The 24,998-nt window shown below is 49.6% G+C and overlaps 8 protein-coding genes across 8 annotated transcripts; 5 read left to right on the top strand and 3 right to left on the bottom strand.

Annotated features, from left to right (window-relative positions):
- Positions 1–315: 315 nt before the first annotated feature.
- On the bottom strand, positions 316–2,191 carry K460DRAFT_378240 (phosphotransferase enzyme family protein; the record flags this gene model as incomplete). Its single annotated transcript, XM_040935050.1, has 4 exons — positions 316–1,223; positions 1,273–1,651; positions 1,709–2,004; positions 2,065–2,191. The coding sequence occupies 4 exons, from the start codon at positions 2,189–2,191 to the stop codon at positions 316–318; spliced, it is 1,710 nt and encodes a 569-aa protein (XP_040785553.1).
- An 832-nt stretch (positions 2,192–3,023) lies between these two features.
- On the top strand, positions 3,024–7,806 carry K460DRAFT_367906 (Pkinase-domain-containing protein). The gene is made up of 4 exons (XM_040933675.1): positions 3,024–3,530; positions 3,838–4,018; positions 4,111–7,115; positions 7,200–7,806. Exons 1-4 carry the CDS (start codon positions 3,509–3,511, stop codon positions 7,475–7,477), a joined length of 3,486 nt encoding a protein of 1,161 aa, XP_040785552.1. The 5' UTR covers positions 3,024–3,508; the 3' UTR covers positions 7,478–7,806.
- A 372-nt stretch (positions 7,807–8,178) lies between these two features.
- Positions 8,179–11,058, top strand: K460DRAFT_367905 (uncharacterized protein). Its single transcript, XM_040933674.1, has one exon. The coding sequence runs from the start codon at positions 8,656–8,658 to the stop codon at positions 10,798–10,800; it is 2,145 nt and encodes a 714-aa protein (XP_040785551.1). The 5' UTR covers positions 8,179–8,655; the 3' UTR covers positions 10,801–11,058.
- Positions 11,059–12,954: 1,896 nt separating this feature from the next.
- Positions 12,955–14,814, top strand: K460DRAFT_407362 (MFS general substrate transporter; the record flags this gene model as incomplete). Its single annotated transcript, XM_040937065.1, has 3 exons — positions 12,955–13,169; positions 13,223–13,510; positions 13,560–14,814. 3 exons carry the CDS (start codon positions 12,955–12,957, stop codon positions 14,812–14,814), a joined length of 1,758 nt encoding a protein of 585 aa, XP_040785550.1.
- A 344-nt stretch (positions 14,815–15,158) lies between these two features.
- Positions 15,159–16,600, bottom strand: K460DRAFT_432425 (uncharacterized protein; the record flags this gene model as incomplete). Its single annotated transcript, XM_040938355.1, has 4 exons — positions 15,159–15,976; positions 16,024–16,139; positions 16,195–16,424; positions 16,475–16,600. 4 exons carry the CDS (start codon positions 16,598–16,600, stop codon positions 15,654–15,656), a joined length of 795 nt encoding a protein of 264 aa, XP_040785549.1. The 3' UTR covers positions 15,159–15,653.
- Positions 16,601–17,089: 489 nt separating this feature from the next.
- On the top strand, positions 17,090–18,117 carry K460DRAFT_287076 (NAD(P)-binding protein; the record flags this gene model as incomplete). The annotated part of the gene is made up of 3 exons (XM_040928942.1): positions 17,090–17,510; positions 17,611–17,915; positions 17,968–18,117. 3 exons carry the CDS (start codon positions 17,090–17,092, stop codon positions 18,115–18,117), a joined length of 876 nt encoding a protein of 291 aa, XP_040785548.1.
- A 1,151-nt stretch (positions 18,118–19,268) lies between these two features.
- Positions 19,269–19,756, top strand: K460DRAFT_396406 (uncharacterized protein; the record flags this gene model as incomplete). Its single annotated transcript, XM_040936100.1, has 2 exons — positions 19,269–19,473; positions 19,547–19,756. 2 exons carry the CDS (start codon positions 19,269–19,271, stop codon positions 19,666–19,668), a joined length of 327 nt encoding a protein of 108 aa, XP_040785547.1. The 3' UTR covers positions 19,669–19,756.
- A 1,553-nt stretch (positions 19,757–21,309) lies between these two features.
- K460DRAFT_241113 (ankyrin) lies at positions 21,310–21,645 on the bottom strand (the record flags this gene model as incomplete). The annotated part of the gene is made up of 1 exon (XM_040927316.1): positions 21,310–21,645. A coding segment is annotated over one exon (336 nt), but the record flags the coding sequence as incomplete, so codon positions are not given.
- Positions 21,646–24,998: the final 3,353 nt, after the last annotated feature.

Genomic DNA, 24,998 nt, shown 5'->3' with positions numbered 1-24,998 from the left:
GCGGTGCTAGTGGAGGGCATGTGGCGCTGTAAAGGGCCGTAACTGACAGCGGGAGCCTGTGGTTGAAGGCAATGCAGCTGACAAGTGCGCTCAGCAGCACAGGTCATTTTAGGTTTCGAGTGACTCGGATCTGACTAGGTGCCTATTCAGTAAACCCCGCTAGTAATATAGGTGTTATTTTAAGTATAGTATTAAACTAAAGGCAGCTAGTAATACGCGCAGTAATTTGGCTTAAATAAATTTAAAGGCATTTTATTATTATTTAGAAATATTATTAATCCAAACTGCTGAAGATACCAGTAATATTTGTCGTGTTTAGTCGAACGGCCAATAGCGTTCGTACTCCGCTCGTTCCTCCTCGCTCTCCGCCAACTGCTCAATTAGCTGTTCTTTCATTTCCTTGAGTTCGGCTCTACAAGCATCGTACCGCTCGTGATCGATGAAGCCCTTGTCCGGCCACAGTTCGCCCATAGTTTCCTTCACCTGCGCTAGAAGCTCTGTTCCAGCCACCGCACCATCACTTTTTGACTTGATGCGCTCAATGTCAGCATGCGAAAAATCGAATGGGAACGGACTCTGGCCTGTGACTGCTGTTAGGGTCGGCCATGTGTCCTTCAAATCGACTAGAAGAGACTGAAAGTGCGCCTCGCCGTACTCAAACATCCTGTGTGCCAGAAACAGTAGCCCGTATGACGGTGTCTTTTGGAACTCCGTCACCTCAAACAAGCCTGGATTCTTCGCTTGCATGAGTTTTCGCCATGCGATGAAAACATTTAGATGCGCGTAATCACGCAAGGCTGCGGATTTCTCTTCAGAGGAAAGTCCAGAAAGATCTGGCTTTGGAGTCAAATCGAGGTTCTCTGGCGCGAGGCCATCCCAATCGAGGAACGCCGGATCCGCATTGTAGTTGAATAGAGGTGAGATGTGGCAAGACTGCCAATCTATGATGGTTGTAATCTTTCCGGGATTGCTGGGATCGACGAAGATGTTATCAGCATGCAAATCGTCGTGCCAAAGGTATGGATCGCAAGTAGTATTATCTTCAGGGAGGATTGCATCGAGGATGTGTTGGTACTGGCCGAGCGCAGTGAGCTTCTCTTTGGGATCTGGTTGATAAAGCTTGGGGCCACAGAACAGAGCTATCTGTTTCGGCGGCTTTAGAATCTGAGTTGCTTTCGTTTCCCTCTCACCGATCGATCGCAAATACTGGCTCAACGAGGACCCTACAAGAAAGTCAGAAATGGTACGAAACTGTTCTGGGTTGCAACGTACATGGTCCTCTTTCGATGTCTATGCCCGCCCGCCCAGCATCATGCCAGTCCCTGCCGGTAGCTGGTCCTACAACGAATTCTGAGTTTTTAATGACCACGCCGTCTTGGACGTAATGGCTCGCCGAAGATGAACGCACATCTTTAGCATAGTACAAGCCGCCGTAGTGCGAGAATGAAATGCTCAGCCACCTCTTTTGAATCTGTACCAGGGCAAGCAGCACTTGAAGCTTTTGAGGCAATGCTATCGCGTCCCAAACTTGAGAGAGAGGAACACCCTGCGCTTTTTCCATGATGATGTATTCAGCTCCAACTGAATGCGATTGAGCATGGGAGTTCCATGCGTAAACACGAGGCGCAGGTGTATCAAGCACTCTCCTGGCCTATAACAGTATTCAGGTCAGTCGGAACTCGACAATCATCAGCTCAAGAACACTTACAAAATCCATTGTGGCGACTTCACTAGCCGTGGTGTAATGTGCGTGGCCTGCATTTGGGTTGGGTACCTTGGCAACAACCTCTTGTCCATCGTTCATGAGCATCAGGAAGGCTTTGTTGAACATCCCGTCCGTGAACTTTCTGACGTCGACACACTGAGCAGCTCCAACTGAGTCTGCTGCAACCTTCGCGAGCTCATTCATATCGAACGCAACCTCTCTATTTCTGAGATTTTCATTCTCATCCAAGATAAAACGACCGCGTGTGAATTTGAAAAACTCATTTCGGGTATTCCAATCTTGAAGCAGTTGAGCGATGTGTTACTTCGATTTTTAGTTGACCACTAGGGAACGCGTACCTGTAGTGTGAAAGCTTACTTTTGTGGACGATATGCCATTTGACGACGTATAAGGTCTTAAGAAAGGTATATTGATCACCCTGTGGTTTTGAACATAGCCACGGAGAGCAGAACAGGTTCTCCTCATGCCCGGTATCATGCCGGGGCATAAATCCCGATCACGTCTGCTTCAACGTCCCAACAGCTTTATGAGGGATGATATGGCTCAGAAGAACACTTTGAAACATGCGTGTACCTTGCTATGCGTAATGTGGAAGATGATGGCAGCAGGAGGACGAGAATTAGCACGTGCGCTCCCCTTGCCAAAAGAGGCCTAGGTGCACAGCATTTGTTAGGGAGGGGTTGCTGTCTCTATGAACTCGAGTAGTAACAGCAGAACGACAGGAACGTAGGGAATGGAATGCGAATCAGTATACACGTCTAGCCAATGCCGAAACAATATGGATACGATGCGTTCCTGCAGCGCTTGTTCGTTACTCACTCCAATGTGCGAGAAGACCACTTCACCTCGCCAACTAGGCACCCGAGGTTATTCAGACCATGGAACACGGGCCTCTTTGTTATCTACATGGCGGTCGAAACATTTCCGCGATCGCTAATCGAAGCGGTATAGCACCCTGGGCATCGTCTCACGGATGTGATATGGAAGAAGAATGAAGGACTCAGTTGGTCGATCGTACAGCTATGAACGAGGGACGCTATAAATAAGGCTAGTAAATACTAGTAAAAATATAAAAATGTAAAGCACTAATAGGACATCAATATTCTTAGGTATTTTATTTAAAGCTCTTATATTATTAAATAGAACTTATTTCTTGCCTTATGTTAACTAGACTTTCTAATCTAGTAATTCTAGTAGCTCTACCTTGTTCTACTGAACAGGCCTTTGACTAAATACGAGCTTTCTATCTTTGCGCTACTTGTATTAGATACAGACACAGTAACTACTGTTGCTGTTGCCTTTGCCGTTGCCGTTGCCGTTGCCGCCTCTTTGTCGAGACGATCTGGTCGATCTGTAGCGTGGACCGTGGATGCATGTGGAATCGGTCTGTGCGGGGCAGCAACCTGGGTGCAATGCAAATACTCGGTCTCAAGTCGCATAGCGGCCGCATTAGTATCTCCCACGCTTCAATTCCATCGTTGTCTGTCTGTTAACTGTAGCATTTCTCGCCCTTTTCGCATTGTTTACTGAATAGGTCTTCGCCCGTTGCAGCTGAGCCCGCAAGCCCAAAGCAGTCTCGTAGCTCAACCCCACACCACTTGAAGCCTTTGCACCACCCGCCGACGCAACCCCATACCCTGAAGCGTACTATCCAGTACACGAAAGTAGTGTAACCTCTGACAAACCAACTGTCCTGTCTGCCACCGTCGTCCGCTTTGCCCGCGGTTACCGAACCGAGACAGGTATCAAGGCCTGGGAACAGGCGCCCGCACGCCTCAGGGAATGAGCAGGCCACACGATTATGGTAAGCCATATGACCCTTTCCTGAGCGAGCGCCGTCATGCCACCATCACGTCTGCAGCCAGTATTACCGCTAGGCGTAGTGGTGGGCTTTCTTAGCTTCACCGCTTCCTTTCTCAACATTTTGTCTTGTCGATTGTTGCAGAGAGAAGTATTGCGCCGAACTACTGCACGTAGCCAGCGCACCACCCGCGACTCCAGCAGTCTGGCATACCATACCATTTTCTCTACATTTGCTTCCGGGTCCAGACATTATACCTAGCACACCAATATGCTCATGGGCTCGACTGCTGACACACTCACCCCTCCAGGCTCTCTACCAGAAGAACCTCACTTCGATTCCCAGCCAAACCCGCGATACACCCCCGGATATGCCCCGCTGGTCAAGAATAAGAGCACCTCGAACCTACTCTCACACTCGAGGCCTCTGCCCACCATAGACACGACAAAGCGGCGGAGCATCGATGCGGAGCAGCTGGACCGCTTTGCAAGGTGAGCATTACCAACCGAAGACGACGACGGCGATATGGAGAACAAAACAAGTTTATTGGCGTCAAGAGTAGTGGCTGATGCATCTGCTCTAGGTCACCTATCCTCCCCGAGCATGAACATGGCCGGGGGGCCTCTGGTCTCCGCCGCATTCGCCAACAGCCAGTAGGCCTCCGTATCCCACCGAAAACCCAGCGATCGACATCACTCAACATTGCCACACCGCCGACATCGAGACGTCCCTCTATAACTGCTCCGTCGGCCCCAGCGTCTCCAACGTTTGCGTTTGGCGAAGACCTCACCCGCTTTCCGTCCGAGTCGCTGCACTCGTTCTCGTTCGCAACGCAATCCGAGGAGTTCATACACAACCGCCAGAATGTGCTGAAGCGGTCCATAGACTTCATGCGGGATAGGCTGGGGTGGGCGGCGACCAATCCGGGGATAGCGAACGCTCAGGCAAAGCTCAGCGGCGACCAGGAGGTGCAGAGCATGATGGAGTTGTTGACCAGGGCGAACCTGATCGGTCAGGATGGCACAGGAGCTCACGGCTTAGGCTCCTTGGGCCCCGTCACGGGGCCTGCAGACATGTCTGGCGAGAACCCATTCGACAAGGGCTTCATCGCTAGCCGATCGGACAGCCCTGACAGCATGCTCGAGTCTACGAAGCCGCCGGTACACAGGGCCACTACAACGGACATCGCCGAGACAAGTAGTAGACCGGATTCTCAGGACACGAGGAGCACATCGACTTCTGACCTCGCTTCGGAAGCATCCAGTACAAGGGTAGCAAACGCCTCTCCGCCTCCACAACGACCACAACGTGCTGCTTTGAAACGGACACTCACCGATGTGGCTTCTTTGACAATACAAAGCCAACTGCACGATGCCATGGCACAACCGTACCTATCAGGAGAGCAAGGGCAGGTCAATAAAGTGTTATCTCCAAGCACAGTTCCAGTTGTACCACCCAGTTTCAGCGGCGCACCTGGCCCACACTCGGCAGGATCAGCGCCGCATGGTCATGGTAGTCGATATGTGCCAGCTGCCCAGGCTATCTTTACCACAGAAACACGGTCTCCATGGACCATAACTTCTGCAAATGATCTGGCGTGCTTAGTGTTCGGGGTGACAAGAGCTGAAGTTCGTAAACTGGGTATTTTGGAGGTGGTTCGAGAGGACCGGAGAAAGTGGCTCGAGGGCAAGCTCAAGCATCCTGACACTAACTCGAAAGCATCGCGCGATCACAACGCACAACCTGGTGTGTCCTCGACATCGAACTTGAAAGTAGGCAGTGGGCTTACGGCGAGGTTACTCAGCAAGGCCCCATCACGGGTTGCGGCAGCAAGGAAAGCTCAAACAGACGATGGAAGTGGATCGTCTTATTACAACGCAAAGAAGACAGGAAAGCTAAACCACGAGTCGAAGGGATCAAGAGGCGTCTTGCTTTGCGGCGATGTCATACCCATTCAAAAGCGCAACGGTGAGACCGGGTCTGCCAGCCTATGGGTCAAGGAGAAGCGAGGCGGTCTCATTTGGGTTCTAGAGGAGATAGCAGAGGATGTTGTCTACATCAATGTCGATGAAGTAGGATGTGTCTCCAAGGGCTGGGGAGCGACGGAAGCTGTATTCGGAAGCGATCGGTTACGGAGAGGCATGGATCTGAAGCGACTAATACCTGGCATTCCGCGCCTCAAAGGCACAAATACTGGTGCGCTGGACTACGATACCATTGACGAAGTCCGCAGCTTCACGGCACGAACGTCCAACAGCATCAACATACCCGTTACTGTGGAAGCGTTGCTGGGTGAGCCAATATTCCGCGTCTCCAGCTTTCCGCACATTGCTGGCATAATCGTGCTGTCATCTTCTGATCTTACGATCACAAGTTCGAACTCCGTCTTTTCGTCTGCTTTGTTTGGCCAACCACGACCCGAAGGTGTTCACGTAAGCAAGCTTATACCTGCATTCGACAAGATACTACATGTCATGACCGACGAAGATAAGATTGAGTTGGTCGACGGCATAGTCATCCCTGAGCATAGCTTCCGGCGCGCCCGGGCACTTCTTGCTATGCGAGAAGGCAGCGCAGATGCCGCAGCCATCTTCTTAAGACCAAGCGGGCTTCCCGCCTTACACCGCGATGGATCCGAAATCATGGTCGACGTGCACATGAGGGTGGTCAAGAGTGAGAAGACACCTCAATTCGATGAGCACGCGATTGAAGAGGAACATGGCGCATCGAAGCCACAGAAAGGATCGGAACTAGTGTATGCCTTATGGGTAACATACTCGAGGCAGCTTCATGCTGTTAACCATGGAATTGGCCCGGTCACACCTCTCCTATCACGTCCGCCATCACCCCACCAACCGGAACCAGGACAGTCAAATGTCATTGTACATGAAGAGCCAGAATCTCATCAATCGCGAGCGAATACGCCTCCTGTTTCGTTACTAACTCAGCAGCTTCGGGAAGCTACACGACCTGACACCCCAAGAGCATCACAATCGAGGTCAATGGCACCACCTCCGGTACCAGTGAGAGAAGAGCCACCCAAGAAGAAGACGATCGGTGAATTCGTGGTACTGGAGGATATGGGCCAAGGCGCGTACGGGCAAGTCAAGCTCTGTCGGTTCAAGAAGGTCAGCAGCAAGAAAGTCGTGATCAAGTACGTTACAAAACGTCGTATCCTTGTCGACACTTGGACACGAGACCGCAGACTCGGCACCGTACCTTTGGAAATCCACGTGCTGGATTACCTCCGCCGAGATGGCTTCAAGCACCCCAACATCGTCGAGATGTCGGACTTCTTCGAAGACGATATCAACTACTATATCGAAATGGTTCCGCATGGCTTACCTGGCATGGATCTCTTCGACTACATTGAACTTCGGGTGAACATGGAAGAGAAGGAGTGTCGTAAGATCTTTGTACAAGTTGCGGAGGCAGTTCATCACCTGCATACCAAGGCAAAGGTGGTACATCGTGACATCAAGGACGAAAATGTGATACTGGATGGCGAAGGCAATATCAAGCTTATTGATTTTGGGAGTGCGGCATATATCAAGAGTGGGCCTTTTGATGTTTTTGTGGGGACTATCGGTTCGTCTCCCTACTACCAATCCCTCCCATCTCACCTCAGAGCTCTACCAAATCTTCTGACCACAACCCACTAAACTACAATAGATTACGCCGCCCCCGAAGTCCTAGCTGGCCGCTCTTACCGTGGCAAAGAACAAGATGTCTGGGCCCTCGGCATCCTGCTCTACACCGTCATCTACAAAGAAAACCCCTTCTATTCTATTGATGAGATTATGGATCATGACCTCCGGGTGCCATGGGTCATGAGCGAGGAGAGTATCGATCTGGTGAGGCTGATGCTGGATAGAAACGTAGAGAAGAGGATCACGATTTCTCAGGTTCTAGAACATCCCTGGTGTAGAGGAGATGAGACTGAAACTTGAGCACGAGCACGAGAACGATGAGCCGTACACCGTAACGAGAAGTTACAGCAAGGTTGGGGAAAGTGGGAGTGAGCAGTGCACATGGTATAGACGCCCAAGGAACTGCTTGGGCAGCACGGCAAGCCGCGTTTGACATATAAGAAGGCGGGGGCGACATATAGAACGATTTGACGACCGACGATGATGATGTTTTGCATGTTTCTTTTTTTGCATGAGCGAGCTAGCTAGCTGCTGCGTTCCCCAGCCCCCATAGGCTTTGGCCTTTGTTAGGCTTCTTTCTCTCTTTCTTTTTACCAATTCTTATTCTTATCGTTTAGTAGCGGCGGCTTCATATTCATTTTCACGCCTCTGTAACATTAGTCTAGAAGACTGAAAGCGAGGTGTTACAAATGAAGATGAGATAGAGATATATCCAAATGGTATACCCGACTTTGAGTTGTATCGCGTTGTATCGAGTCATCCCTTGAATAAACGGGACGCATGGTTGTATCCGGGGTTGAGTTCTTGATTATTTGATTACACTTAGGCCCCAACCAATTCGAAGAACATAATCTTCTAATCCATTTTCAGACGGCTACCCATTCATAGCCTTGTCGCATCGGAGCTTGGCAACTCTTGTTTCGCGATGCAACGCGTCAGCATCAGACCGTAAACTTCACGGCCATCCCCAGACCATCTTCGATCCCGCCAAAGCCCCGGTCCGTAAACTATCCGCGAGAACCGCAGTTCATAGAAAGACGTCACTCCGGCCGTACACCGCCTTGGGAGTGGTTTCAGCTGGATGCACCGCCACATGCTGTAAGCGCTGCACCGTATTCGACCTAGTCTTACGTCACGTTTCGGACCCCATTCACCCAAAGCGTTGAGCACTCTCATGCTTCAAGGTTGGCCTGAGGCTGAGGTGCAATGATATGATCCTTGTTGTGCTGAAGAGAGGACGCGACCAATAGACGAGGGCCGCCACAGTAGGGCGCCACAATAAGGCGGGCAGCAGCCACTGACACCCTCTATCTCAGAATGGGTTGGCCAGGTTTCGTCAGACGTGGAGCTTTGGAACATGTTCGATGGTTTCCCCTCCTGTCCTTCTATTTGTAAATCGGTTGGCCGCACTGCGACAATAACAATAACCAGACCACTACCGAGTTGGCAACGACTGCACGACAGCAGCACTTGGCCACATGCTGTCCCCGAACGATATCGCGCCGAAGAGCAAGGCGGCTAGTATCTGGTCATTCGACTCAGGATATGGGTCTACTACCTTGGAGGATGACGAAGCCTTCCAGGTACCTCCTTCGACCGGCCGCGGATCCAGTTGCCAGGCAGACGCTGATGTCCCTCGGGTCAACTATCACGGATTCTCGAGTACCCACCAAACACCTCCTCAGCCTACACAACAACCTATCGGCTTAGGTCTCGGCAGCTTCTGGAATGTCCACGTCGAAGACCAATTACGTCTAACGAGACCGGAATCTCCAATTGGGCCCGTGACCACCAAACTCAACGTCTTTACTACGAAAGTAGGTTCGAGCACCGACTTCCTTTGCCCACCTTTGAGCGACAGCCAAGACACTTGTGTGACTTGCCAGCTATGGAACATCACGAATCCTGGGGAGAACCTCAAGTGCAATGACTGCCGCGATAAGAACTTTATTGTACCTCAAACACCCCGATCGCAAGTCCAAAACCTGAAAGCGAAACTCGACGTACCGCGACTTGAGATTCCATATAAACAACAACCCCGTAAGCATTCTATTAACAACAATTCGACACGATGTTCAGCCTGCGAAATTTCATCGCTCATTGAGCCCGACAGGCCTTCCGGCTGCGCCACTTGTAACCCGAACTCTAATCTCCTATCTCCGATATCACCAAACCTACCATCGAAAGTGAAACGCTCGTGTGCAAGACGGCCTGCTAAACTTCCACCCCGTGCTTTGCAATGTCTACAAGCCTGGCTTCTAGACAACCGGAACAATCCGTATCCCGGTGCAGAGACGAAGCGCTCACTTGCTCAAGATTGTGGTATCACTGAAAGACAAGTCACTACATGGTTTACCAACGCTAGAGCGAGGCGAATGAATGCTTCAGTTGATCGATCGAACCCGCAATCCGAGGATGAAGGGAACTACGAAACTGGATTTTCGAGCGTTGGATCAACACCGATTTGTACCAGCGGCCTTCCGTTCGGCTACAGGACTCCACTTGATCGAAGATGCTTGGATACTTCCAACATTGTTGCCAATAGCTTTGAACAGAAGGCTTCAAGGACATCCAGACGAGGGAAGAAGAAGGATTACAGCCGTATGAACACCATATCTCCCATTGATGATCTTGCCCCTTCTATTCCGCCGACACCGTTGACCGCGATCGCTACTCGTGAGGGAAATGTGCAGCAGACATGGCAATGCACCTTCTGTTACCAACATATTGCACCCAAATCCTGGCGCCGTCATGAGGAGACTCAACATCGTCCCAAACGCAAATGGACATGCTTACTGAATGGTCCACGCCTGACTCTGCCCTCTCGCTCCAATCCTCGCACAAATACTTCAGTTGTATGCGCCTTCTGCATGGCCGAAAATCCGAGTGAAGATCATCTGCTCCGGTCGCACCGCATCGTTGAGTGCACGAACAAGAGCGAAGATGAAAGAACGTTTCTGAGGCCAGACCATCTAAGACAGCATGTGAGGAACTTTCACAAAGCAACTCTGTGGGAAGTGGTCCGAGATGGGTGGCGAAAGGATGGGCCAGGGAAAGATGAGATTGAAAACTGGGTATGTGGCTTTTGCGACCAAGACTTAAAGACGTGGGACATCAGGGAGACCCATGTCGCTGGTCATTTCAAGGACGGTATGACGATGACAGATTGGAAAGAAAGCAAAAGACTAGAGCCAACAATCGAATCATCGAAAAAGCGGCGCAACTCGAATGCAGAGTACTCGAACATGTTCACCAAAATCGCTAGGACGCTAACACGCCGATCGACTCAACATCAACACGAGCATAAATCCCCATTAACCACTCAATTCGCCGACGCCTGGGATTCGATAACAACGTCCACAGACCTATGTGCAGCAGAGTCAACTCTCCTACCTGACACGATTTTCGACACTTTCATGGCGGAAGTCTGCGGCAATGGCGTTGACTCTTGCGACCTGACTGCCACAAGTTCGGGTGAACAGGTACCCGCTTCAAACGACCGGTATGACTCTGCGTTTCACGATGAAGAAGACATGGGACTAGACTTCAATACGCTGACTGATGCATTTTTAAATGGGAGTTTTACGGAGTTTCAGGAACCTTGGGACCAACAGCTCGAGTAGAGACTTTGTTTTGAGTGGGAGCAAATTTATCCTGGTTTACTATCGTTCCTCTGGTACTATTTCTCTCCCATTTCCACTACTTCTATACTAGAGGGGGTTATATCTCCCCGTTTCTGGGGGTAGAGAAAGTTCGTCTTGGCAGCCAGATTGCTAGCTTTCTGTTCTGTTAATATAGGCAGCAGTATCGCTATCATATAGCTAGATTTAATTCTATTGTTCTGCGACTGACTATCGCGGCTGCTTTATGAGTTTACGGAATCTAGTCTTTCCTTTACTAACTGTACTGTCCCGTATAATAATCCTAACAATCCGAACTAAGGCAGTTAAAAACGCACTAACTCGCTAGCAATGGTATAAGCAACTGATCGGATCAAAAGGACTTCGCGTACACCGAGTCAGCATGTACACTTCCGTACGGTAGGAGCTTTATGTAAAGCTTAAACCGTTTTGTGTGCAGGTTTATCAGTTTCTGCGCGATTCATAGAGTTTCGTTAGTCTGATTGATATTTGTAGGTATTTTAAGATCAGTCCTGATGAAGGATATATAGATTGAGAATGATGAGGGAAAATCGTAGCCGGGGGTATGTGGAAAATAGCGGGGCGAGCTGATTTATACAAAGCATTCACACGCACGATCATCTGTACGTTCTCGTGCCCGATGCTGCATGAATTTTGCCTGTCTATGTCATGTTGACATCTGTTATTTAATCAACACATCCTCTTGACAAGTAAAGAGGAGGACTATGGTGGCCATGCAGTGCTGCTTCAATGGTGGCATGGTACCATTACGAAGTAGAATTGGCAATGGTGGTGGGGATCCTGAAACTTGGAATAATTGGGGGCAATAGAAGGTTGCTTTATTGGAGGTAACAGGTGCCTCCACTTATAGACGGCTCAGCTGATTATCAAAGTGCTCATATGCACGGGTGTTCGGAAACTGTGGGTCAGGGAGGGTGGCAAGTGGGGGACGCGTTAGTTCGCATGATTGGTATCATTTTGCATATTGTGGAAACACAAAAAAGCCACTTGATTCAAATAGATCCATGATTAGTGCTTTAGAGAAGTATGAGTTGTGTTGAGTTGGTGCCATATATTGAGGAGAAGCCTACTCAATGTCATGTTCTCAGGTTTAGCTCCAAGAAGGATTTATTCAGGTATGTTAGTAATGGTGCTGTAGTCAACTTCAGCTCCTGTGACACATCGGAAAGGATTGTTGCCAGTTGCAGTCGGGGTGTTGGCCTCGGATGTGTCTCGGTCTGCGAGCATTGGATCGACTGCAAGAATAGCCAGGTCATCTGGAGGCAAACGCGGGCGGGAGTCCCACAAATTATGATATTAAAGCTGGTCGGTAGTTCCGGATCGGCTTATAGAATTGCCTACTTGAAGTCTAGTAGCCGTAAGTGAGCGTCTGTGCGATATCGGCTGCTAAGGTTTAGGTTTAGGTGCGGTGCGATACCCATACAGAGAGCGTGAATATTGTGAGCCCCTGGTCATACTGCAAAAATCGCAGCAGTTGATAATATGCCCTCCTCTAACTTTTCCGCGGAGAGCGGCTAGTAAGATTGATCCGATCGCCGGTTACAATTGTGTCCCGCGGCCCATCTTTCGGCTCGCGCCTCTCTCGGTTAAGATAGGAATCGCCACACTTTGACTCCAACATTATCACCTAACTACTGTACCTTTTTAGGGGCCGACCCGCGACGTGAAGTTCGGTTGCGTTATTAGCCGCTGTTGTGGAGCACTTTTCAGCAATGATAAGATTATCGAACGATCTAATCTGATCAAATTTTTCACGCTAAGCACCAACCCCAGCCACCATACTCCACCTCCCATCCCGCTTAGCCGCCTATGTTCGATATCAAGTAAGACCATAAAATTCGGGTTTAGTAGCCACAATTCTCAGACCCTGTAGGGTGGTAATGGGATCCTAAGGACCCTAATAGGTCAACTGTCGCGGTATATGTCCTCAAAGGATCTAAAAGGTCGCGAAAGTGGGTAATGGAACGCGCGCATAGAACGGCGGGTGAATCGGGAATGGCAGGGACCCAAAGAATACAAAAAGGACTGTTTGTCACTTTCTGCCGCTCGCGGGCCACAATAGATTTTCCTTGATCTAGTCGTCGGATTGCTTTTGCACTCTCCCAATCGTCCGTCATGGGGTTTCTCAATCTCTCCAAGAACAAAACGAATGATATCTCGCCCGTCGAGGCAGATGCTGTCGATTCCGAGAGAGGAACGGACCCCAATACTATACCCGAGAAGGACCACGATGCAGAGATTATTTCTAGCAACGCGCAAGCTGGTGTCAAGGCTGTGCAGGCTGCAACCACTGTTTGGACGAGAAATCATCTAATCGGTGCCTATGTCATGTAAGTCTCTCCAGGTTCCCCATCCCTTACTATGGGAACTAACGATTATACAGCATTTGGTGGATCTACTTCGTTACCGCCCTCCAAGAGGTCGTCGTCGGAGCCATGAACCCCTACGTAACCAGCGCTTTCAGTCTGCATTCACTCACTGCCGCGACCGGTATCATGTCATCGATCATTGGTGGTCTAACCAAGATCCCTTTGGCCAAACTGTTGGATATGTGGGGCCGTCCCCAAGGCCTTCTGTTGTCGCTGTTCGTTTGGATGGTTGGATACATTATGATGGCTGCATGCAAGAATGTGGAAACATATGCGGCTGCTCAAGTGTTTGCTTCTACTGGGTATGTATTCTTTGGCTTCGAATGGGAGATATCACTAACGAGGTGCTAGATCCCAAGCCGTCTCATACATCCTGACCGTCTTCATCGCGGATACCTCCACACTCAAGAACCGTGCACTTATGCTCTCATTCGCCACATCCCCTTATATAATCACAACCTGGATCGGTGGACCGGTCGCAGAATCTGTACTCGCCGGACCAGGATGGCGTTGGGCGTTCGGAATCTTCACCATCATTATCCCCGTTGTCGTTACACCTCTGGCCGCCCTGGTCCTCTACAATGACCGCAAGGCTAGGAAGCAAGGACTTCTCGAGCCAAGAAAAATCCAGTGGAACGTCCGAGCTATCACCAAGTTTTGCGTCGACATCGACCTCATCGGTATACTCATTTTGGTTGTAGGCATGGCCCTCTTCCTCCTCCCATTCAGCTTATGGTCCTACCAAGCCAAGAAATGGGAATCCCCCATGATCATTGCCATGATAGTGGTTGGCTTCGTCCTTCTCCTCGTGTTCCCCATCTGGGAAAGATTCTTCGCGCCCGTAACCTTCATCCCATACCAACTGCTCCTCGACCGCACCGTCTTCTTTGCCGGCATCATGTTCATCTTTGTATACTTCAACAGCGCAGTGTGGGGCGCATACTTCAACTCCATGCTGCAAGTCGTCTGGAACCTAAATGTCACCGATGCAAGCTACGTCAGCAACATATACCGCGTCGTGTCCTGCTTTTTCTGTTTGGCTGTTGTTGGACCGGCCATCAGGATTACGGGAAGGTTCAAGTGGGTTGCATTGTACTTTGCACTACCAATGGATATCCTCGCGATTGGCCTGATGATCCATTTCAGACAACCGGGCGCGAGTATCGGCTACATCGTTATGACGCAGATTTTCGTCGCCGTGGCTGGAGGCACTATCGTCATCGCGGGTGAACTCGCAATGATGGCGCCCTCAGATCATCAGCACGTGGCCGTTATACTCGCCGTCCTCAATCTATTCTGCTCGATTGGCAGCGCGGCTGGTAGCACCGTGTCTGCTGCTATCTGGACAGGGACTTTCTACGACAATCTCGTGAAGCACGTTCCAGCCGGTGTGAACGCCAAGGAGATCTATTCTTCGCTCCCCACACAGTTGTCGTACAAGTGGGGATCGCCGGAGAGGATGGGCATTGCGCAGGCTTATGCGGACTCTCAGAGACTAATGTTGATCACCAGCATCTGCATGTTGGCGGCCGGTCTGATTGCTTCAGCATTCTGGCGCGACATCAATATCAAGAACATCAAGCAGGTCAAGGGTCGCGTGGTTTGATCGAACTCTCTGTTGCCCCGGTGGCTTGCTAGGAAAGCTTAATTGCCTTGATGGTTCCCACTGAAATGCTCCACGGACTTTGGATAATGTATTGCTAGATGTATTCTAAAGAAGAAAAACAAGTAACTCCCTGGCCTTTTTAGGACTATGTAAAATCGTGGAATTCCTAGAACTAGGTCATGAGAAGTAGCGAGTTGAATGTTCACTGTAACAGTCATAGATTATTTCCCATACAAGAGTCAAGAAGACATGGATGCGGAAATCCATATCTACAGCTTTTCCGTCAAGGAGATCGAGCTCTAAAGCTAGCTTTTTGTATTCATTATAAATATATGGTAAATATCTAGTTTCTGTTAGTGGTCGTCAACGTTGCTTTTCTTAGAATGCCAAAGGGATCAATTTCTTACCTTAGTGGCCTATTAGCGTAGTTACCCTGTATTTGTGATCTCGGAACACGTTTTCCATGAGGCTCAACTCGGCCAAGCTGCTAATACTAGACTACTCGTGACGTCGAGAAATATTCTTACGGAGACAAGTAATCGTCCCCGACGCGATCCTGGCACTACTTGGGGGAAATTTGCGTGAGGATTCATAGCTCGAGAGCGGGTCGTGATGTTGGGCCTCCAACGTTTCGTGTAAAGTTCAGATAGATTGAGCATACCGCAATTTGTCGTTTGTTGCCTAGCTGCTCTGTTATTGAATCTTGTTTCTCTGTCATTCAGATTGCAAACTTGAGGTCCTTGAACTCCTTTAAAATTATTCTAGAATACATCATCTATTACGCGTTACGAATGTAAGCTACTTCCATTGCGCTGAGGACCGAGTAAAGAAGGATTCTTTTAGTTAAACCTCATGTTCAATGTCTGCAACTCGCGGCACTTTGTGTAGCCGCAAGCCACAGAAGGTCGCAACGAGCTCAATCTAGATAGCATCAGAACACACAACTCGTTCACACGCATGAAGGGACTTACACATTGCTGTAGCGTCTCAACGTCCTCCTTGGTCACACCAATTCGTCGCGTTCCTCGCAGATGCCATGCAGTCTCGCGAGGCAGGTTCTGGATCATGATCCCGGAGAGTACCGTCAGCTCGGTCTCGACGTCGTTCAAGATACTATGATCGGAAAGGTAGAGACCGTAGGTAATTTGTTTGCTGGTCCAATCTGTCACGGCGTCAACAGAGATCAGTTAACATCTCGATTCAACTCACCAAAGTCTCTCTGCGATGCTAGCACATCGTCGATCTTCCCCTGATTGTGTTGGTACAGGCGGCTTTGCCATGCAAAGCCGCGCTTCGCGTTCGCTTCGTCACATTGCCATCCTTCCCTACACACTGATCAATGCCTGTCTAAACACTGCTCCTCTGGGCCATCTCTCATACCTCGAAAATGTGTAGTCCTTATCTTCCGGTCGCGTGATCGCATCGATATCGAAGATGGCTTCCAGAGGCTTGCATACACCCACGATGACTATCAACTTGAACAGCGTCTCTCTTATTCTTCGCATCAAACCCTGGCGTTGCTCGGATGTTTGATATTCAGGCCGCTTGATAAGCTCTTTGTAAAGGAGGGGTGCGAAACTTGGCTGGCCGCCGCCGACGATGGCCGCGTACTGTATGCTGTCATTACATGCACCGGTAGACTTTGAGGGTGTCATCGTACTGCGAGTATGTACCATTTATCGTCTCCAAGCGTCTTGGAGGGGAACTTTTCTTCTAGGGCCTTGAAAAGCGCAAAAGCTTCGTCTTCGGTGGGATCGCGAGGGATTGGGAGCTCTTGGGCAGCCATTGTGACTCTGGTTTCGCTACTGGAGTGTGTGTTGTCGGTGAGTGATACTTCGAGTAGCAACAAATAATCGCATCATCAATCAGAAGTCCATGGAACCTATACCCGGTATCCGATGGTCAACCATGGTGCCATGGGAATGAGCGAATCGCGACGCGTCTTCAGAGCGCGTCCACATTTGGCGGGGTAAAACACCCCACAGCTCCGGAGTAGCACGACCCCTCCCCGACCCGTACCTGAAGGATCCCTCATTGGGGTACGGAGGTGCGGTAGCTTGCCTTGCAACTATTCATCGGTTGTTGACCGGATATCCGTAGCAGTTTCTGGGACCATAGAATAGGTATCTGCTTGAGAGCGGCCCTCATGTATTGGTCCATTCTCCACCAACATCCGCCTGTAGCTCTGTCTCACATTACAGCAATTTGATCATAACCACGACCTCTCTAATTAGAAACAGCTATATCCAGATCAGCAATACTGAAATCCGAAGGCATGGCCGATAACAACTCAGGTCCCTTCCATCTCCCGAATGGCAACCCTAAAACGGTCATTGTCACGGGCGGCGCAGGTGGAATCGGCGCCGAAACAATCCGCTCCTACTACTCTCACGGCTGCAACGTTGTGATAGCCGATCTGCCTCTCGCCAAAGATGCGGCAAACAAAATCATGTCCTCCCTTGCAGACCCCAAGCGAGCGCTCTACCATCCAACCAACATCGTGGACTGGGAAGATATGAAGGGTTTGTTTCGAGAGACCAAAGCAAAGTTTGGGCAGGTGGACATTGTGATTGCGAATGCCGGACTGATGGAGAGTAAGGGCTTCTTTGACTTCGATGAAGACGAACATGGGGAGTTGAAGGAGCCGAGTGAGGCTTGGAGGGTTGTAGATGTCAATCTAAAAGGGAGTATGAACAGTAAGAATATCGACTCCTTTTGTTTACTATAGATGGAACTAACTCTTGACAGCACTGCGGCTAGCTATGCACTCTATGAAGTCAAATTCATCTGACGCAGACGGCGCACGAGGCTCGGTGGTGCTCATCGCTTCGACGTCTGGATACTTCGGCGGTACAGGAGTAGTTTCGTACATTTCATCCAAGCACGGTGTCGTCGGTCTCGCTCGCGCTTCACAAAATGTTGCGAACAAGCTTGGGGTTCGTGTCAATGTTGTTGCACCCTTCTTTACGCCGACGTACATTACGACAGGTTACTCGGAAAAGTGGAAAGAGAGGGGTTTGCCAGCGAATACGGTCGAGGATGTGGCGAACGCGATCGTGTCTACTAGCACTGATCCAGAGAGAAAAGGGCATAGTATGATGGTATGTCTAAATATATCATCATTGCAGTGCGATTGCTGACTAGGGCATTCAGGTTGCAGGAAGCCTACTCAAAGAGGTCGAAACAGCCAGAACAGCATTGACAAAAGAGTGGCTAGGCGAAGAGATTGCCGATGTCATGGCAAAAGGCGGAAAGTTCTTCGAGGACATGGGCGGTTATACACTACCGAAAGCCCGATCGTGAGGCCAGAAATTTGGCTGATGTTGAATTGTTCAACTGCGGTTACTATATCAGGGACAAGCTATCGTATATTGATCATCACTTGTCAAACTGGTCTGTACATTGCAGCCTATTTCCCCTGCGCTGGAGGGCACTTGACCTGACGGTCTTGGTAGTTACCTCTAGTATCCAAAATTATCACATTGCTCTCATCTAAATACACCAAGTCAGCAGGGACTTCAGATCAGGACCCCAGCCCTTTTTCAAGTTGGCCCCCACGATATCAAGACCGACACACATTCCTGTCTCGCGAAGCTCAGAATTATTATCAATGTGCGAGTTTCCCATCGGTTACCAGCACAACGCCTCCCTATTTCAAACATCGCTTTCAAGTTTGGCCAACAAATACCACGCTTCGACAGGTACATGAAATAGTACAACGAAGAGAGAGTTCGGCCGGGAAATTGCAAGCTGGACGAAGGCACGAATCAACTTCCGAGCAAGCACTAGTTCCCGACAAGATCTATACTCCTGAAGGACTAGTACTAAGCTAACGACTACTTTGGCCTATAAGAAGCTGTTGCTATTAGTCTTGAAAGTATTTTCGTAACTTGCGGTCAGATGCCCACTTGTTCATCGCCTAAACTTCCCCCGATTGTACACACATTTTTCACGCCTCCCATGCAGCTGTAATAACACATCAACACAACGGCATGATATAAACGAGAGTGACATAAGTGGTAGGAAAGGTGTTGTAGGCAACCGCAATGCGACCGAGGATAGATTAAAAAGTGACGAAGGTGGCGTCCGGTGTGAACATAAGAACCAAGATGCATGCGCTTGGCACACCGAGGACCCCAACGACGGGACAGGAACCTGGCCAATCGACTGGATGGGAGTATAACAACCCATTTTCAGCTCATCGTATCCATCGCTTTCAGAAGGGAATGCGAGACTCGACGCGGCCCCCAACCTCTTCACGGGAGCATAACGGACGATGCGAGCTGAACCTTTCCAATGGCAGCCTTACCGTCAAGGACTAATTTAACTTTTCGCATTGTAGAAGTCTCACAGTTAACTTATATATTCGTCTCGTGTACCCTTCATACATGCGAAAAAAACCCTCCACGCAAATACACACACATTGTCTCCATCACAAGCACTTAATCCTCACCATGCACGCGATCAACCTCTCCTCTCTCCTAGCTCTTGGCCTACTCTGCGCTCTCCCTCTCGTAACAGCAGACTGCTGGTCCAGGAAATGCAGCATCGACGGGCTCGGCACATTCGCCTGCGGCACCGCCTGTTCCCGAAAGGGTTATCGGTACCATGGGTATGAGAACTACTACAAGCTAGGCTTCCCGCCTCGCGCCAACACCGGTGAGTCGACGATTCTCAACAACCCTCGCTAGATGCTGTGATCCAGAAACTGATGATATATCAATGACGGTAGTGTGCACGTGCGGTACGTTTCACTCGGATGATTGCGGTGTGTGCAAGAATCGCGGGACGCCGTGTAAGAGCCGCAAGGCGGAGTCGGATGATTTTTACGCTGGACGCGTGCCTGGTTGTTGATGAGCGCGCTTTCCATTGGGAAACCCGTCGGGGTAGCGTTCCGGGAGCGCTAGAACGGCGGGAAGAACAAGCGAGGGAATTTGAGCCGAACAGATGTGAATAGGTGGAAAGGATATCCAAGTTTGATTTCAGTCATCCAAGATTGAGGATGACTATTTCTCTAGCTACAAATTGGTACTGGTTAAGTTGACAAGATGAGAATGAAAATATTTTGGAAAATCACTTCGTTTACTTGATGCAAATTCGAGCAAGCGATCATTCCTTTGCTGATGCTTCAGAATACGCTCTTGGCACAACCCATCCTCCTCTTGGTGCATCAAATAACTCGAACAGAAGCAAAGGCAGAGGGGCACCCTAGATCAAGAGCCGTACTTGCTGGCCACTAATTCCATCGAAAGAAAGCAGAGTTTGACGAACACGCTAATACACAATACTCCAAGAACCTAGACAGCGAACAAAAAACGCGCCGAGGTAACCCAGTCTACCCATGTTTTTCCTGAGCGATCTTGCTCTTGATGCGGCGACTGGCAGGTAGACTCATCGCTCGACGTCGCGGTGTGCCCCCGTGAGAGTGCTGCTTCATCGACCGCGGCGTCTTGAATCGTGCGCAATTCCCTTGACATCTTGTCTTCCAGGCCTTTCATCTTCAGTGACACCATTTCGTCCATTCTAGTTGCCATAGTAGCCTGTGCTCGCTGGAGGTCTTCGAGCATGTCGATTTGCTTCCATTGCATGTATCGATTTGCTTGTGTATGAGCTTCGTTCTCCAAGGTTTTCAGCCTGTCGATGTGTGCCTTGAACTCGGGCTGAGGATGCACTATACCTCTTTGGGCTAGGGGAACTATGGCGCGTAAATTGCATAATGTGTTAGCTACGGCTACGAGCATACATGCGAAGAGGTTGACCAATGCTGCACGAAAAGCCGTTATCGTGACCTCCTCATTAGCATTCCTTTTGGCATGGTGTACTAGGGTTTCGTAGTTCGCGGTCCTTGTCCAAATTTTGAGTAGTTCTCTATACGCCTCGGCGGCCTTTAAGGCATGTTCCTCACTGTCGATCGCTCTAATCTTAGTTCCTGTTAGTTTGGCATCTCTTCAATGAAGGAGTACTTACGTGGATAGCCGAAAGATGCACCAGCGCCCGAAAGATATGTTTTTCCAATGAGTATTCTGTATTCCAATCATTAGGGTAGCTTATTCCATCCCATTTGAAACTTTGGCCATGACCAAATGCCATCTCTATTTCCTTCATCAAACCAGAACTCTTGACTATTGGATGAGCACCTATCAGGGATAGCATTTTCGATGAGGGTGTCGTCAAGTGGTGGACACCAGCACATATGTCTTGTGTTCTGGATGCAGTCACAAGCCTGGGGATGACAGGATTTGACCACCGAGAGCAGAGAAAACTCGTCTCGAGATGTAACAGCCGCCTAAACAAACTCCACGAACGAAAACCACCATAGAATCCAAGACCTGTATCTACTAGATCAATAGCTTCTCGCCAGAGACGACCGTCAGATGACAAAGTTGCGCCGTTGAGCTCTAGCAGCACAGCGATATTTTGGTGAGTGACTGACGGGTCAAGCTGGGTATTTCCAAGCCGGGCTGCAAGCAAGGCGCTTCCAAATATACCATGAATTTGGTCGACTTTAGCCCCATGCTCCAGCAAAAGTTCAACAATCTCTTCGTGACCGAAAACGGAAGCTGCTTGGAGGGCATCTCCGAATGAACCGCCAGGCGCGTTGGGGTCCGCCCCAGCCCCTAGTAAGACAGCGACAGTATCATAGTGACCGGAACTAGCAGCTATGTGCAAAGGCGTTCCGATAGTCCCGCAGGCCTTATTCAAGGTATCTTTGGGACCCGAAGCTAGAATCAATTTGACCATTTCGACGTCCTGTGGGCCATCACATGCGGTGCATAACGCTGTGCCAAAGGTTCCGGGTTGAGCGTCAGCATTTGCTCCCAACTCAAGCAACCTTCTTGCGACATCTTTATGTTGTAACTTCAAAGCAATCTGTAAGGCAGTGCCCCGAATGCTTGGGTAGTCGGAATTAGTCGTTCCAAGTTCTAGTAGCGCTAGTGCTAACCTTGGGCATGAGTGGGCGAGAGCAGCATGAAGCGGTGTGGGGGAATAGTCCTCCCCACCCCCCTGACGTTCTTGGCGTAAAATGCGGGATATCTCGTGCCATTTGAGAAAAGCGTCCGTTTCTGCTGATCTAAAAGCTTCGATCAGGCGTGGTGGTATTGGCCTTGTCTCAGCTTCGTCCGAGGCACTCTCGCAGACTTTTCTATAATGTTCCAATACATGGTCGCTCGAGTAATGGAGGAAACGCCCTGGCATTCCCTTCACTAGCCTGCCAATACATCGATCAGTCATCTCGAGGTATACCTCCTCTTGTGATAACTTGAAAGTCTTGACATCTTCAAAAGGGGAGAGCTTCTCGGAACATAGGAAATCTTTGAATGAGGGGTAGTTGAAACTCACTTCGTGTCCGTCAATCCGAACTAATTTCGGAGTACAGATTTTCGTAATGCTATCCGAGGATGTCAAGCCAGCGTAGTCAACCACCTCTTCGGTGTCCAGACCCCACTGGTGGCAACACAACATGATGAATATGTTCCGAGCGGTTGCTCGATCTCGCGATAGAATACTGTAGAGAGCTTTAGTATAGAAAGACTCCATCGAAGATGGTACAGCGACTAAGGCATTCTTCATCTGACTTTCATTGCGGCATCTGGCGATCTCCTCGAACCGAGCCGCGACGGAAAAGAAGGTACTGTTAACTTTAGCAACATCTGTGAAATATTTCTGCGGGTTGTAATGTACCGGCTAGTATCCCTACGAATGATGGTTGTTATCTCCGCTATGGTGTTTTTGGAGATGCTCTGAGAAGAAAGGGTTGACAGATGGTACGTCTCGAAATCGAACAGATCGCCATTTTTTTTCACTTCGTACGCAGCGAAAGTTGATCTGGGCTCCGGACTAGTCAAAAGTCGTGCTATCTCTTCTTCATAGTTACTGGATAGAAGTATGTGAAGATTTCCGTAGCCACGTTCTGCCAGTATTCGCACTGTTTCAAACATCACTGTGCGCAGTGAAGAGTGTCGCGATGACCCACACTGGTCCAAGCCATCCATAACAACATAAATATCGCAGTGTGACTTTTCGATGAGGCTGTGTAGGATGCGAAGGAGATCCTCAACGGTGAGAAAAGAACACGATCGCCGTTGATTGTAAAATGCTTGAACAAATTCGGGTATAGCGCGGCCACTGGGTATGAGCTGTCTGATCAGGGAGCGCAATATAGCTTCTAGCTCGTTAATCTGAGTTGCAGCATCGTCTGCGAACCAGTAAGCAACGAGTTTGCGGCGATCCTCAAGATAGGTAGTGGTGAGATGAGCGATGATACTGGAACTGAGGTTCCCATTAGTAGAAACATATGACTTCCGAGATGCTATGTCCTTACCACAAGTAAGACTTGCCAAAACCAGCTACATGTTGTTAGTAGATGGAACGTAGCTTTCTTAGGAGTAAACCAACTGCGAGCATACAGCCACAGGGACTGCTGGGGGTATTTCTGCCAATTCGTGAAGGTTGATGTATCCATAAACCACTTTCCCAGTTTCTTGTTGACTTTGTACTGAAGGAGATCTTTCTGGATTCTCTTGAGTCTAGTGCGCTGCTCAGGGTAGAACCAGTATCGAATGTGATCTTCGTATTCTGCTGAATAGTCCGTCAATCTTTGCAAACATACATCGATATAATACGACATACATGTGGCGTGTTTCAAGATTGTGTTCACTGTATCGGTGATGGTGTCCAATCTGAAAAGCACTTCGGCCACCTGTGATTTTATCGTTGCGCTTTCTTTTTTTCGGTCTGCCACGGTCAGCTAGTAGTTGAGATTCTTGCCGCAATTTAACAGACATTGATGTGTAACATGTACAAGCCAGCGACTAATGGAAGCGTCTTGTGTTGCGACTACGTCTTTGAAAGTCTTCAAGGGCTCCTCTACCAAGGCGATAAAGCTCGCTACAACTCGCCCTAGGCTCAATAAGCAGGAGATCGCAAAAGAGAAGGCCAGACCATAACACACTGCACAAACCGCTGTTCCATGCACTGTTGACCTCGAAGGCGTACCGAAGTGTAGAAGCATACACTGCGACGATACTGTTTTCCATGTGAGGCCAATCATCGATTTCGGGATCCCCATAGTGGAGCTCAATGCTAGTATATTGAGCGAGGATCTCAGCTAAGAAAGCCGATGCCTCAAAAAGAGATTGCGTCCGATTGAGGTCGTTCTGCACGAGCTAAGAATATCAGCAAGTGAGAGAGATAATCGCGAAACTGAAGAACCCATACCTGTAGGCCAAACGTGATGACTGACCACGCTGTTGCTCCATACCCAGTCACATCGAATTTAAGCCCCTGGGCCACCAAGTCTTTCAGCTCTAGGACGGCAGTGACCACAGTCGTCGCCTGTGGAGTTACAATGGCTTTGTCACATTTCGTCCAGCCGCTCTCTTGGCATTCCGCGCATCTTGCTTGTGTGAGATTTGTGACTTCCTGAACGAAGGCGAGGGGTTTCCAGGTGTTTTCAACGCCATTCACGGTTTGAAGCAGTATTTTCTTTTGCTCTTCGTCAAATCCAGCTCGTTCATATGCGAGTTGCCAAAGATCCGGCTTCTCGACCCGGGGGCGCCCTTCGACTGGTGGGCTTGGTACATGTATCGTCAACGCTGTAGTGGTTTCCGACTGTGGCAAGTCCCCCGTGGTGTCCTCAGGAGCGGCAAGCTCAAAGCGTGTTGTCGGGACCGTCAGAGAGGCTGGGTTACAACCTGATGATGCCTCTGTATTAGCCACACTGGATAAATTGCGGCGATCCTGACTCTTGCTCCTCGTAAGACGAGCCCAACGAGAAGATGATTTCATCTCGAGTACGATAGTTACTGAAGAGAGCGAGGCAGGAAATGAGAAAGAGCGATGCTTGGAAGGGGAAGGCAATTCGATGCATGGCACAGGGGTATTAAATGCGAAGAGGTACTCGTCGAGGCTAGCCTGTCAGCATAACTCAAGCGACACCGCGTCGCACAAGCCGTCGTGCCATGTCTGGCGAACTACTGTAAACGGGGGGCGAAGTGTGCAAACCAACGTTGTCCAAGAGCCAGCGAGATATCCTACACCACTAGTCAGCGTCAAGTGTCATGCGTCATTGCGCGAGAAAGGAAGGAGGCACCGGTCCAATCTCCCAACGCTCTCGTTCAACCGACCTCCAACCAGTGACACCCAACAGTGCAATGAATAGAGTGCTTGTATACAAATTCGGA

This window comes from Cucurbitaria berberidis (genome assembly GCF_010015615.1).
Source record: "Cucurbitaria berberidis CBS 394.84 unplaced genomic scaffold K460scaffold_4, whole genome shotgun sequence".
Lineage (NCBI taxonomy): Eukaryota > Fungi > Ascomycota > Dothideomycetes > Pleosporales > Cucurbitariaceae > Cucurbitaria > Cucurbitaria berberidis.
The sequence above is the reverse complement of the archived record's forward strand: the minus strand, read 5'-3'. Positions and strand labels throughout refer to the sequence as shown.